General features: G+C 44.5%; 3 protein-coding genes across 3 annotated transcripts in view; 2 read left to right on the plus strand and 1 right to left on the minus strand.

The window, feature by feature from the left end:
- The window catches only part of LOC128617184 (CD276 antigen homolog), a 158,540-nt gene that overhangs the window by 118,242 nt on the left and 24,420 nt on the right, over positions 1–15,878 (plus strand). The window lies entirely within an intron of this gene.
- Positions 1–15,878, minus strand: part of LOC128617195 (7-methylguanosine phosphate-specific 5'-nucleotidase-like) — a 144,282-nt gene that overhangs the window by 71,560 nt on the left and 56,844 nt on the right. The gene's annotated exons all lie outside the window — the stretch shown is intronic.
- Positions 265–4,287, plus strand: LOC128617190 (kelch-like protein 10). Its single transcript, XM_053640238.1, has 4 exons — positions 265–541; positions 899–1,048; positions 1,189–1,305; positions 1,462–4,287. Exons 1-4 carry the CDS (start codon positions 287–289, stop codon positions 1,600–1,602), a joined length of 663 nt encoding a protein of 220 aa, XP_053496213.1. The 5' UTR covers positions 265–286; the 3' UTR covers positions 1,603–4,287.

Raw genomic sequence — 15,878 nt, forward strand, 5'->3', positions numbered from 1 at the left:
GGCCTTTTACGAAGAAAATTACAGATCGGATATGAGTTCTGAGAGAGATGAGTGAAGACAGGACAACACTAGATACCCGGATCCGCTTGCCCGTCCACGGCTCCCATATTCCATCTTGTTCGCCGTCGGCAGATTCAGCGGCGCATCTCCTACAAACGTTGTAGAAACCTACAACTCGAGGATGGACAGCTGGATGTGCATCTCCAGCAGAGAAGAAAGAGCTCGAGCCTAACACGGTACAGTGTTCCTCGACGGTTTTGTGTATGTCGTCGGTGGCTTCAACGGCATGGAGTTCTTCAACACGGTGTGCAAGTTCAATCCCCTCAACGGAACCTGGAATGAGGTGGTGCCCATGAACTTTCTCCGCTGCTTTGTGAGCGTAGCCGAACCGGATGGATACATCTACATGATTGGAGGCTTCGATGGCGTAGCGGGGCTTAACACGGCTGAACGTTATCAGCCAAGCACCAACCTCTGGAGCCTCATCCCATCCATGCACGAGGTACGAAGTGACACCCGTGTGACGACCTTAGTGGGCAAGGTAAGAGTGAAATGCGCACACTTTCACTGATCTTTACCACTGAGTTACACTTTTCCAGACACACATCTCCGCCAACCAATTAGTGTTCACCTGAAGGCCGGTTAACGCACAGCAAAGTAGATAAACATGACCTGCAGTTAGCTTCATGGTGGACATGAAGGTATCAGTGGGTACAACACAAGGTACAAGTCAGTTCTTAGTATCTTCTAGACCAGTCGAGTTCTCAGAGCTGCTCCAAACACGACTGCACCAATTAAATAAATAAATAAACATTATTTAAAATGTTACAGTCCCTGAGGGAACCTGAAAGCTTGAACTGGAAACACCCAGAACCTTCTTGTTTTTGGGTTCTTTTAGATCTACATCTGTGGAGGACTCAACGGAAACGAGTGCCTTTTCACGGCCGAGTGTTTCGACCCTCATTACGATCAGTGGAAGCGAATCAAACCGATGCACATCCAAAGAAGTGTCGTGGGCGTCATCGCTCTGAACAACCGAGTGTTTGCAGTAAGAACTTAAAGCACTGAGAGTCAGTGAAGTTTCTGTAATCGCTCTGTAAAGGATGGGAAGGAGGCGTGTTTCTGTTAGCATGGTTTGTGTTCTTTTATTAATGCACATCGATCGAGATAAGATGTATGGTTTTACAGATCGGGGGTTGTGATGGAGCCCACAGTCTGCAGAGCGTCAAAGCCTACAACCCTCATACCAACTCCTGGAGAATGCTTGCCTCCATGTTTAACCCACGAAGGAACTTTGGCGTCGAGGTAACGCACCAAACACCACATGGCTAACTAATTTATCGTTTCTTTTACCGAGGCTGGATCCATCAGACTTCCTAACTCCAAGCACTGGAATGAATTAATGAAATTATTCGTGTACCTCTTCACCATGACGCCGCCTTCTTCCTCTTCTTCTTCCAGATGATGGACAGCCACTTGTACATGGTTGGCGGCTACAGCAACGAAAGCACCACATCCAACTGCGAGTACTACTACAAAGAGAATGATGACTGGTACAAGACGTATAGTGTCAAGTCCAGAAATCTGCCATTCTGGAGTTAAGATACATATTGAGACCAGGATCAGAACTGTAGTGATGTCTAGTGATGTTTCCTTGAAATCCTAAACTCATGGTATTAAGTGAGATAGAAAACATGACATGACGTGCTGTTATTTATTAAAATAAATAAATAAATAATCGACAACAGGGTGGTGTCCACCCCAAGGTGGACTATTTTACTATAAACAGCATATCCTGAAGTGTTTATTATTCCTAAATTTGAACTTATTATAAAACTTTTATTATAAACTCTTTTGTCCAGACTGTTACAAAGCATCGACACTGGAGACTCCTTCCGTAAATGTTAACGGACTTTCTTTTTAATGTTTATGTGGCATGTATAAACGAGCTGTTACTATAGAAACGATAACACTATTGTCAGAGCTGCTGTTACAGAGAACTAATCAACACCTTCTGACTCAATCAAGATCCAGAACTCAGCAGCATTGTGGTTGAATTATTTTTGTATTATTTATTATTATTTTGTATATTATTATATATTTGTATTATTCATGTAATTATTCTGTGCAGTAATTCAGGACCCCAGGCTAAATGTGTTACAGTGGTGATTAAAAGCATAACGCATGTCATAAACGTGATTTCCTGAAGGTTCAACGTCCAGGACATGAATATCGTCTGCAGTGCGGTGAGCTGCTTTGTGATATCCGGGCTTCCCAACGTCACCGACTACACCATCACGTACGATCACCTTCTCTAGACACGGAGCTTTTAAAAACGCTATTAAACCACATCCCATTGGCAGTACCTCTGTCTCCAGCTATTCTATTTCGAACGAGTTTATTCGTGGAACCTTTCCGGAGAGGTGAGGGGCGCTAAAACATCTGAGGCTGTTAAAAATCATTTCAAAATCAATGATCGTCAAAAAACCCACAAAACTTTATTACAAACTTTATCTTTTTATTGCAGTCCACATCTTGCTGTGCATTCCTGCTTATACGTGCAAAGCAAAATATATAATGCAATATACTGATATTTATATACTATATATATTATATATATATATATATGTTCTTTACAGACTTTTTCATTTCACAAAAGCGTCAACATAATTTATTATTTTATTTTAAACATATCTGGCATATTTAGGCTGGCTTCAGACATCACACACACACACACACACACTGACTTTTCTCACAGGCAGGAAGTTCTTTGGACTTGTTCACTCGTAGCAGGAGACGGACATCAATCCCAACGTCTCAATAAAATAAAAAATAGAAACACTTAAAGATGGTTTTGTGCACTAAAATAATCTAACGCTGAATACTTTCGGTTATTTCAGCAGGAGTGGAAAAGTTTTCAGCGATACTAGACGTACCTATATTTCTACCGTAGCTAACGATAATCAGCACGTCTGTGTGAAAAAAGGATAACTTGAATAATAATAATAATAATAATAATAATAATAATAATAATAATAATAATAATAATAATAATGTGATGCCGTTTTTTGTTTTTTGCTCCTCCTCCAAATTTTCTCAAATATCACATAAAACAGAACTATTCAGAACAGATATTCAAACTGTTCTCCCATAACGGACTGGCGAATCTACAAATAGATTAGAGAATAGAGAGAGTCTCTAGGTTATAAATACAGGCAGAAATTCTATTCACACACACACTAAACCAATTCCTCTCGGAGACGAAAACCACTCAGGATTTTATCTTTTTTTCTAAAAACTAAAAATATCAGCGCATCTAAAGTGTACTTGCACTGTTTTTTTTTAAATGTATTATTTGTATTTTGTAAACAAGAAAATAATGTGGCCTTCGTTCTCCATTCCGTACACATGGAAAGATGTGACAGATGTTACTTTATTATTATTTTATTTTCCATTTTGTACTAAAGCTGTTTGGTGTGAACTGGGAAATGTTCCTTTGTATAAACTGTGCAGGTTTTTGTTTTTGCTGCAAAACAATTTCAATAAATAAATAAATAAATAAATGTTCTAGATTAAAGATAAAGATGAAAATTACTGTTTATTTATTTATTTATTTTATTCACCTCACAGGAAAATGAATAATGAAGTGGAATTTAATAATAAGGTCGACGTGTAAATAAAGCGAGCAAAACCGGATTCAAAAGGACCCTTTAGGTGGCCGTGAATTTCGCCTAATCAAAAGAAGAAAAAAGTTGTCTTCTTTTGCGCCTGTCTAAAAATTGTTGCGAATTAAAATTCAGGCGTACAGTACAGTTATATAAGCAGATGCTCAATAAGAGCTTTTATTTTATTTCTCGTTATTTATAAAGCGTAAATGCTCGCGCATGCGCAGTATTAATGGAACGGTCCACTCTAAAACATGATGGGGGACGCATTTGTGTAGACTTAACGTTAAAACTTTAACGGTGATATCCTGACCAAACAAAATATGACAGAAAATGAATATGTTATATATGATTTATATAGGCTTCTTGGTATTTGATGGGGCCCCAATTCCCTGGAGCCCTAAGAGGCCGCTTACCTCGCTTATTGGTTAAGTCTTCCCCGGCTGCCACCTGACACGGTACATATTATACAAAAGTGTGTATATTGTACGATGTACTTGTTGTATGAAAGGTGCTATATAAATAAAGATTATTATTGTTGTTGTTGTTGTTATTATTTAGGTTTCTTATAATGAATACAGGTCTTTATTTCGATTAGCATTCCAAAGCAAGAACTGTTTTCTGAATCCTTACATAACATTAAAGACAACAAAAAAGCTCCAAAGACATGATCATTCATAAAATCACAGAGAAACATGTTTATGTATGAAAAAATATTTTCTGAGGCATTATCTACTTAAGGGAGTTAAATCTGTGCATTAGAATTCAATCAGTTCTGTCTTATTTCCCTCCTGTTCCCCCACACTTGTCTAAAAATGGTCATGAAGGTACGGATGATGACTTACTTATTGTATCAATGAAACAAATACAATAAACACAACACACAATTTGGTACATTCATAAAAAGAAGGAACGCACTGGCAAGCTCAGCAACACCAGAAGGACTGGAAGACCAGGGAAAACAACTGAAGTGGATGATCGCAGAAATCTTTCCTTGGTGAAGAAAAACCCTTTCACAACATCTAGCCAAGTCAAGAACACTCTGGAGGAGGTAGGGGTATTGTTGTCAAAGTCTACAATCAAGCGACGCCTTCATGAACGTAAATACAGACACCACTGGAAACACTCAAGAATAGAAAGGCCAGATTTAGATAGACTTTGCTTTTAAAATAAACAAACCCTCTAGAAAAGCCTGACCAGTTCTGATGCAAGGGTTAGGGTTAACTTGTACCAGAATGATGGAAGAGAAGAGTATGAAGAAGGAAAGGAAGTGCTCATCTGTCACACATGGTGGAGGTGGTGTTATGGAATGGGCATGTATGGCTGCCAATGGAACTGGTTCACTCATGTTTTCTTTTATTTAAAAGGAAAGTCCTGCTGGCTGAGACTGAATATACTGAATTCATCCAATGGGAAAAGTAAAATGAGAAAAGTAAAAATTTCCCCATCCTTTAATTCAAAAAGTGGAACTTTCATATATTGTAGATTCTTTACATATAAAGTGAAATATGTCAACCCTTTGTTTGTTTTAATCTAAATGATTACAGCCTACAAGCTTACATATAGCACTTATATGTGGCTCTTAAAGCACTTTCACACCCAAAATGGAGCATTTTCCCTAAAACATGCCACAATTAAAGAGTTTGTGTTCCACCCGTATTCCGACAATACAATTCCCTTACTACTGGCTAAATAAATTAGCGCGGATTAGCCAAACTGCTAGCGATAACTCATCATTTTTTATGTTCAGAACTATACTCCTTTGCAGAGATGAAAAATGTTTTGTTTTTTGTTTTTGTCACAGAAAAACACAGAAAGTGTAAATAAAGCGAGAAAATCCGCGTTTGAAGGACCCTTTAGTTATCTATGAAATTCGCCTGATCAAAATGCACATCTTTTTTTATGCCTGTCCATTTAAAAAAAAGAAGAAGATTTAATTAATTCATAATTCACTGAATCGAATTGAAGTAGAACTTAATTAAAATATCAATTTAAATGTTGTATTGTAGACGTCAGGTGCACAATACAGTTCTACAAACCATATGAAGAATGTACCATTTCACACAGCTAAATAGGGATTTTAAGATGCTTTAAAATTTAGTCAGTTTTCCAAAACAACAAAGAGATTATGAAACATTATAAAACATATACAAGGCTCAAAGAGTTTCTAGAAGTTACGAGATGTATCTTAGTGTTACGACACGGCGAAATCGGTGCGGCAGCTCACAAAGTGTAGTGCCGCCCAGGGACGTGGCGGAGGAGGACTACACTTCCCAGTCATACCCGCGCTCGAGTTCACCAGAGTTCTAATCACGAACACCTGCAAACACCTGAGGTTATATAAGGGCCTCCCTAGCATTAGCCGCTTGCGAAGTATCCGCTCAGCAGCCTCGTCTCTGTTCGTTTGCCAAGCCAATTTCATTATAAGTGTTTTCCCTGGTGCTCGACTTCACGCTCGTCTCTCACTACGCTTTTGCCTACGTCCCTGATATACAGCTTACCTGCTCTGTCCCGATTCGATTCTCGTTCTGTGTTCAGTCACACGCCATCTCTCCGCTCGCCCGCGCCTGTCTCCGTCTACGCTTCGTAACAGAATACTTCGCCGTACTATGGAGGCACCGGGCACCTCGGATTGGGAACATGTCATCCTGGAACAAAACCGCGCGCTAGCGGTGTACCGGGATGAGATATCCGCGTTGCGTGCCGAAGTCTCGCGACTGAGCGTTTCCACATCCACCAACACCACGCCCCCGGCCCTCGCGTCACCACCGCCGACCGCCCCAGTGCATGTTCAGCCAACACCAGCTGTGCACATTCCAGCGCCGGCTGTTCACACTCCTGCGCCACCGGTGCACAACCCGCCGCTGCCCACACCAGAGAGATACGCTGGGGAGCCGGAGCGATGCAAGGGCTTCATGTTACAATGTGCGCTGTTCTTCGAGAGTCACCCAGAGATGCCTGAGGTCCGTAAGTTGACCCACTTTATGGAATTACTCTCCGGAACAGCCTTGGCGTGGGCCACGGCTGAGTGGGAGCGAGGAGGTGGTGTCAGACCCTCGTTAGATGACTTCCTTGCCCGGTTCCAATGCGCCTTTGATCATTCTCCTGATGGCTGGGAGACTGGTGATGAGCTCATGTAACTCAAACAGGGCTCTCATACTGCAAGAGACCACGCGCTAGAGTTTCGTACTATCACTGCCCGAAGTGGCTGGAACGAACCAGCCCTTAAGACATGGCCTCGATCCGCCATGGCCTCGATCCGCCATGGCCTCGATCCGGAGTTACTGCATGAGTTGGCCTGTCGGGGTGAACAGCTAACTTTTGATGACCTCGTGGATCTGACCATAAGGCTGGATCGTCTGCGCCGTACCAACCGTCCCATACCGCACGGTTTGCTGCCAGCTGAGCCGGGCGCAGCAAGCAAACCCATGCAGCTCGGAGGGGCATGGTCCCGCGAGGAGGAGAGGGAGAGAAGACGCGACGAGTTCCGGTGCTTCTACTGCGGTGAGGACACCCACGCCGTCCGCCAATGCCCGCACAGGAGGAGCCGAGGGAACGGGAGGCGCACTGACAACCCACCTTGTCATTCCCGGGTGAGTCCTAACCAGTCTTGTATGTCTCACGTATTTTCTGTACCTGTCGTGATAGAACATTCAGGCCATTCTTTTGTTCTTTCAGCACTCATCGACTCCGGAGCAGCGGAGAACTTCATAGATGAGGAGACGGCGCAGGAGCTCAGCCTTTCCATACGTCCCCTCCTCCGTCCTCGTGAGCTCCAATCCATTGATGGGTCGCCTATAGGGGGAGGCGTAATATCTCACAGCACACACCCTGTCTGCCTTCAAGTTAGCGCCCTTCACCACGAAACTCTGGTCCTTTACCTCACGGTCTCCACCAGACACCCCATTATACTCGGACTCCCCTGGCTGGAACTGCACAACCCCCAAATCTCCTGGACTGACAAGCAACTCACCCAATGGTCCCCGTATTGCTTGCAGAATTGTTTGAAGGGCCCCACGGTCCCTTTGGCCACCATGACTGTGGAGAGTCCCCTGTCGCCTGCCTCAGTTAAAATTCCCCCCGAGTACCACGACCTCCATGAGGTGTTCAGCAAGGAGAGGGCCAGTTGTCTCCCACCTCACAGGCCCTACGACTGTGCCATTGACCTCCTCCCCGGGGCCAGCCTACCTCGGGGCCGTGTTTACCCGCTCTCCCAAGCGGAGCAGCAGGCCATGGAGGAGTACATTCAGGAGGCTCTCCGGCAGGGGTACAGCCGACCGTCCACATCCCCTGTGTCTGCCGGGTTCTTCTTTGTGGAGAAGAAAGGAGGGGGCCTCCGACCATGCATTGATTATCGGGCCCTTAACCAAGTGACCGTTAAGTACCGATATCCGCTGCCTCTCGTCCCCTCAGCCTTGGAACAGTTATGGTCCGCCACCCTCTTCACTAAGCTGGACCTCCGCAGCGCTTATAACTTAATTCGTATTAGGGATGGGGACGAGTGGAAAACGGCCTTCAGCGCCACCTCTGGACATTATGAGTACCTGTTCATGCAGTATGGGCTCGCTAACGCCCCCTCCGTGTTCCAGAACCTGATCAACGACGCTCTGAGGGACATGCTAGGAAGGTACGTCATCGCTTACATTGACGACATCCTGATTTATTCGACCTCCCTGGAGGAACATGTCCAGCATGTCCGGCACGTACTGCAACGCCTCCTGCAGTACCAGCTGTACGTAAAGGCCGAGAAGTGCGAATTCCACCAGCACACAATCTCTTTCCTGGGGTATGTCATTAGCCCAAGGGGGGTCGCCATGGACCAGCATAAGATTCAGGCGGTCGTGGAGTGGCCCACTCCGCGAACCGTCAGGGAGTTGCAGCGTTTCCTTGGCTTTGCAAATTTTTACCGAAGATTCATTAGAGACTTCAGTAAAGTAGCGCAACCCCTGACGTCGCTCCTGAGAGGTAAGCCCAGGCGACTGCTGTGGACTCCAGTTGCCCAGGAGGCTCTGGAGAGACTTAAGTGGGCTTTCACCACGGCTCCCATTCTCAGACACCCGGATCCCTCCAGGCCGTTTGTCGTGGAGGTCGACGCGTCGGAGGTGGGAGTGGGAGCAATTCTATCGCAAAGGTTTGGCAAGAGTCCCAAGTTACACCCCGTGGCCTTTTTTTCCCGGAAGTTGTCGCCAGCAGAGCGCAACTATGATGTGGGGAACCGTGAACTTCTGGCCATCAAGCTGGCCCTAGAAGAGTGGAGACACTGGTTGGAGGGGGCAGTACACCCATTTGTTATCTTCACGGACCATAAGAATTTGGAATATCTACGAACTGCCAAACGGCTCACTCCTCACCAAGCCCGCTGGTCCTTATTCTTCTCCAGGTTCCAGTTCACCCTGTCATACCGACCTGGTTCGAAGAATACAAAGGCCGACGCTCTGTCTCGCATTGATGCCCCAGAGCGGCCGATGGAGAAAGAGAGTTACATTATGCCTCCCTCCTGCATAGTGGGCGCCCTGGAGTGGCCCCTAGCACAGAACTTAGCCCGTATTCCCAGCGCAAGAATCCCAGCAGCCTGTCCTCCCGACAAACAGTTCGTGCCTAAGCGGTACCGTCTCAAACTCATCACCTGGGCCCACACGACTTTGGCCACGGGCCACCCGGGGGCCCGCCGCACTTACCAACTGCTGGCCGAGAAGTACTGCTGGTCCAACATGCCCAGAGAGGTTCAGCGCATCGTATCCTCGTGTTCCTCTTGCGCTCAGTCCAAGGGCCCACGCGCGCTCCCGGCTGGGAAGTTGGTGCCCTTACCCATACCTGAACGTCCGTGGTCCCATCTGGCCCTCGATTTCATAACCGACTTGCCGAAGTCGCAGGGGAACTCCGCAATACTGGTGGTCGTAGATCGGTTCTCGAAGTCCTTGCGCTTAATTCCATTACCAGCCATCCCATCTGCCTTCACCATGGCGGAACTCCTGTTTCAACACGTCTTTCGCTACTTTGGCATCCCTGAGGAGATCGTGACTGATAGGGGGCCACAGTTCACATCGCGGGTTTGGGCCAGCTTTATGAAGAAGATGGGGGTCGCCATTAATCTCACGTCCGGTTACCACCCCCAGGCTAACGGACAGGCAGGAAGTCATACAGTTCCTTCGGACTTACTGCTCTGCCAACCCAGGGGACTGGAGTCAGTATCTACCATGGGCGGAATACGCCCAGAACTCGCTACGGCATTCCGCCACCCAGCTCACTCCGTTCCAGTGTGTCTTGGGTTACCAACCGCCATTATTCCGCTGGAACGCGTCTCACACGGACTCACCAGCAGTGGATGAGTGGTTCCGCCGAAGTGAACAGGTCTGGGAGCGTGCCCATCAACAGCTGATGCAGGCGTCCCACATCGCTAAACGAAAGGCCGATCGGCGCCGGAGGGCTCACCCTATTTATCGACCCGGGGACAGGGTGTGGCTCTCCACAAGAGATCTGAGACCCCTCACGGGCACAAAACTTCAACCGAAGTATATCGGGCCCTTCCGAATTCTGAGGCAAATTAATGAAGTCACATATTGTCTGGACCTTCCGAGACACAGTCGCATTGCCCCGTCTTTCCACGTCTCACTTCTCAAACCTGTGATCTCAGGCCCCTTGGCCACAGCGGTGCCGGAGGATTCCCCACCGGAACCGTTGGAGATAGAAGGCCGCCCAGCCTACCGCGTCCGCGACATTTTAGACTCCAGACGGAGGAGAGGGGGACTTCAGTATTTGGTAGACTGGGAGAGGTATGGACCAGAGGTGGGTCCCAGCCCGAGACATTCTGGACACAGGCCTGCGTAAGGACTTCCACGCGGCTCATCCAGACAAACCGGCCCCCCGGAGGGGGGGAGGCCTCGAGGAACTTCGGCTCCCGGAGTGAGCCCTTTGGGGGGGGGCTCTGTTACGACACGGCGAAATCTGCGCGGCAGCTCACAATGTGTAGTGCCGCCCTGGGACGTGGCGGAGGAGGACTACACTTCCCAGTCATACCCGCGCTCAAGTTCGCCAGAGTTCTAATCACGAACACCTGCAAACACCTGAGGTTATATAAGGGCCTCCCTAGCATTAGCCGCTTGCGAAGTATCCGCTCAGCAGCCTCGTCTCTGTTCGTTTACCAAGCTGATTTCATTATGTGTTTTCCCTGGTGCTCGATTTCACGCTCGTCTCTCACTACGCTTTTGCCTACGTCCTTGATATACAGCTTACCTGCTCTGTCCCGATTCGATTCTCGTTCTGTGTTCAGTCACACGCCATCTCTCCACTCACCCGCGCCTGTCTCCGTCTACGCTTCGTAACACTTAGATGTATCTAATTTACATTGAATTGAATTGTCATGCTCATTTGCATATTAAAATGTGTTACATGAAGGAGGAATTTCATTTAAGAATACAGAAAAAAATGAAGCCATGGCAATGAAGAGTCTGGAAATAGACATGAGGAATAATGTTTATGCATGAAATTACTTTTCTCATTTTTATTACTGTAAATATCACCAAGTATCAGTTTACGGAAAAAGATGATCAGTAATTGGTCTTTGTAAACAACGGTGATCAGTGATTGGTTTTAAGAAACAACGGTGATCAGTGATTGATTTTAAGAAACAACGGTGATCAGGGTTTGGTTTTAAGAAACAACGGTGATCAGGGTTTGGTTTTAAGAAACATTAGTGATCAGGGATTGGTTTTAAGAAACATTGGTGATCAGGGATTGGTTTTAAGAAACATTGGTGATCAGGGATTGGTTTTAAGAAACAACAGTGATCAGGGATTGGTTTTAAGAAACAACAGTGATCAGGGATTGATTTTAAGAAACAACAGTGATCAGGGATTGATTTTAAGAAACAACGGTGATCAGTGATTGGTTTTAAGAAACAACGGTGATCAGTGATTGGTTTTAAGAAACAACGGTGATCAGGGATTGGTTTTAAGAAACAACGGTGATCAGGGATTAGTTTTAAGAAACATTGGTGATCAGGGATTGGTTTTAAGAAACATTGGTGATCAGGGATTGGTTTTACGAAACAACGGTGATCAGTGATTGGTTTTCTGGAGATTGGAGCTCTGGAGATGAGACAACCTCGTGGGTAGGGCTGCACGATTATGGCCAAAATGATCATTTTGATCAATATTGTGATCTCGATTATTTATCACGAGTATTCATTGATTTTAGTGACAACATATTTTTATTGCACCTTCACATTTATTATGTTTTCTCATGCCACAATATAACACACAAATAGGCATGAGAAAACTTGAGCTGGTCAATTATGACAGAATTTAGGAACATAGTGTGAGCCATGACACATTATTTTACCTTCTGATAAACTAAATGTAATACTTTCAGTTCATTTTAGACTGTGTGTAAAAAAACAACCGTTAACCTGTTCACCTTGTAAATGAACACAATAAACCTCAATGTTCAGTGTTTGAAGTCTGCTCCTCTTAAATATATTTAAAGCTACACTATTAGACATTTCCACTGTCATGGTTCTGGGCTGGAGTCAGTTCTCGAACCGCTCTGTGTATATTGTGTATATATCTGAATAATCTCATATAGGATGTGATTGGGGGAGTTCATTTACCCATCAGATGCAAAGCGCTTTAGTTTAATGGTGTTCATTACTGATGCTCCGATCAGGATTTTTACAGCCGATACCGGTCCAGATACCAATCTTTTTTTAATTTAAACTTTAATCAGGAAGTCTATCATAAACAGTTAAATGTAAGCTCTCTGCTCATGGTCACTGTTAATTGAGTTAAAATAATAGCAATGAGATACTGTTGGTTAATTGATAAATAAGCAAACATAAAATATTTATTTTTAAAATATCTTAAAAACAATAGAGTCCTAATTAAAAGTAGACTAACACAAAAATGATCCATATTAGGAAAAAGGCTAATAGCTTTCTAAGGAAATAGCGAACTCAGATTAATGTCAGATTGATATTAAATGCAACCCATAGTAATTAAACATTATTTCATTTCTCATTTTATTTATATTTTATGAAGTTATTATAATATCTATTTTTTATATTAAGTGATTTATTTATAACTAAGCACATTTTCTGTCTTTACATTTTAGTAGTTTTATTTTTGTTTGTTTATCAGTTTTAGATGGGTTCCCTAGTACAGTGTCCATGTCTGCTGATGATAGTGTGTTTTGGGGGGGTTGAATCAAAACATGGAAACTGATGTTGACATTTCTAGTGATATCTGGCAACCGTGAGATTAAATGAAGTGAATTAGAGTTAGTGAAGGAGAGCTGCAGTGTACTGTATGTGTACAGACTGAACAGTTCCTACTCTTTATTATTTAATAAAGAATTTTGAATTAAACCCAGCTTGTAGCGTTAGCATTATTATTAATTTACTCCGCATGTCTGTGTCTACACGAGCAGGTGAAAGTTCAGGTCATTTTGCGGGATCAATAAAAGATGGCGGTTGTGAGCTCGGAGAGTTGAGAGAAACCGATGATGTAGAGTTACTCTCTTCATTATAATGGCTTCTCTGCAGTATTTCCACACTTGTTCGGTTGACTGAGGAGATGAAAAGGAGTGAAAGTAACTTGGTGTAGATGCATTTTGGACTTCCTGTAGTTTTTATTCTGATTGTATTCTACAACTCTGAACAGGTCACTCACACCGGTGCGAATAAATATTTATTCACAGTCGCACAAAATACTTTTCAGTAGCAAATGCAAGTGAAATGGTCGCAATGTAGAACCCTGGGTTTATCTGCGAAGTTTTTTCCAGTTCTGCGTGATGATGTTTAAAGTCCTCGACAACCTCTGTAGTGTCATTTAGCATCATGCCAGTGTCATGATTTCCCCTCGCACAAGCACTGGAGCTCGAAGCGAAGCTGGCCGCTAGTGGGATAAAATCCTAACTCCGTTTTGGGCTTTTGGTACTACAGAATGACGTCATCCCTGCACCGTGCTATGTGATTGGCTGTAGTTAGGAAGCGCTTGATCTGAGTGGAGAAAACAGCGGAGTTTTCTATGAGCGGAGGACGAACTTTAAACGTTAATATCGAAGTCGATCATGTTCATTTAATCGTGGTCAGTCAAAATCGTAATCGCAATCGATATTCCATTAATTGTGCAGCCCTACTCGTGGGTCTCATGCCAGAGCTCTGCGGAGGAGATCACCACGTTGACCTCTGACTGGGGCTCTGGAGCTGAGCTAAGGTCGCCACATTGACCTCAGATAAGTGTTCAACAGGTGTGACCACCTCGTGGGTCTCATGCTGGAACTTGGGAGATGAGGTTGCCATGTTGACATCCGGCTAGAGCTCGGCAGGTGAGACCACCTCGTGGGTCTCATGCTGGAACTTGGGAGATGAGGTTGCCATGTTGACATCCGGCTAGAGCTCGGCAGGTGAGACCACCTCGTGGGTCTCAGGTTGGAGCTCTGGGGAGGAGGTCAGTGTGGTTTGCCTGCTCATAATAGGTGGTGAACGGCAGGGCAGGGTTATCTGCGTGCTCCAGTGCTTAGCGCGAGGGGAAATCGTGACACAGTGCAGTTAATGCTCCAGGTCAGATACTCAGAGATGTGTACTCCCAAGAGCTTGAAGTTAGTCTCGCGTTCTCCATTTATGTAAATAGAGGTGTGTGCATGACTTTTAGTGGCCAGTTGTAAATCCACAATAAGTTTCTTGGTTTTTTGGGTATTGAAAGCCAGGTTGTTATTGGTGTACCACTCCACCAGGTGCTGGACCTTGTAAGCTGTTTCACTGACTTTGCTGATAAGGCCAACCACTGTGTTGTCATCTGCAAACTTGATTATGGTGTTATAACTAGGGATGCACCGAATGTTTGGCAACCAAAATTATTCGGCCGTAAATAGCAAAAAAATCATTTTTGGTGTTCGGCCGAATAAATTTGACTGAACAATGACGTGTTTGATGACGCGAGCAAATAGCCTAGCAACCAGAGTGAGACGCGCGACTGTCACAACCTCGATGAGGGGGCGCGCATGCACGAGCTACGTGCACTTCGGATGTTTACTGTTGACACGTGGGTATGTTTTGTTTCTGTTCCGGAGTATTCTGTCACGCCGCGAGACGTAAGGGAGTAGAGTACAGAAGCAGGTAAAGACGTATTTATTTAAGGGCAGGCAGACAAATCCAAATCGTAATCCAAAAAACGTAGTCAAGACAGGCAAAGGGACGGGCGATCGGCAAACAGGCATAAATGGGGTAAAGCAGGAATCAGAGTCGCGTCACAGAAAACATGGTCACAACACAAAACAAGAACCATGAACTAGTACTATGGACTGGGAGCGGAAACACCAGCGGGGACTAAATTAACTAATCTATAGTTTACACTAACTAAATCTATCACGGTACATAATATTAACAACGTATCTAACTCTACTATATCTACTATAACACTCCGCGAGGTGTACAGGGATGCGAGCGGTATATATCCCCAATACAATCAGCCCTATAGAACCCAATAGAACCATTTATCGCACTCTTGTCAGTGCAATTTTAATGCACTTTTTAGTTGTAGGCTACAGAGTGTTCCATTCTTTCAGCAGTCAGTTATAGGCCTAACATCGGCTATTCAAGGGGCTCAAAGATGACCACATCAAAATATTTTTATTTTACTCATTTATTTATTTAAAGTTATATTGTGCCTTGTTGGTAGCCTATGCCTGCTGGAATGGAAAAAAATGTTCAGTGTTAAATAAATATTTTGAAATTGTAGTTTTTGTAATTGATTTTTTTCTTTGAAAAGCAAGACAAAATAGTAAAAAGCACATTTTGACTATTTAATTTATGCAATGGTGAAAAAAAATGGCAAAATAAATGGAAAAAACGCAAAAAAATGTGTTCGGTATTCGGCTTTCGGCCAAGTTTGTCATTGTGTTCGGTTTCGGATTCAGCCAAGAATTTTCATTTCAGTGCATCCCTAGTTATAACCATAGGCAGGAACCCAATCGTGGGTGTACTGGGAGTAGAGGAGAGGGCTGGGTACACAGCCCTGTGGAACACCAGTGCTCAGAGTGAGGGTGGAGGAAGTCATGTTGCAGAGCTTCACAGACTGTGGTCTGTCTGTGAGAAAGTCCATTATCCAATTGCAGAGGGAGGTACTGATGCCAAGGTGGGTGGGCTTATTTATCAGCTCAGCTGGAGTGACGGTGTTAAATTCTGAGCTGCAATCGATAAATAGCATCCTCACATTG

This window comes from Ictalurus furcatus, chromosome 13 (genome assembly GCF_023375685.1).
Source record: "Ictalurus furcatus strain D&B chromosome 13, Billie_1.0, whole genome shotgun sequence".
Lineage (NCBI taxonomy): Eukaryota > Metazoa > Chordata > Actinopteri > Siluriformes > Ictaluridae > Ictalurus > Ictalurus furcatus.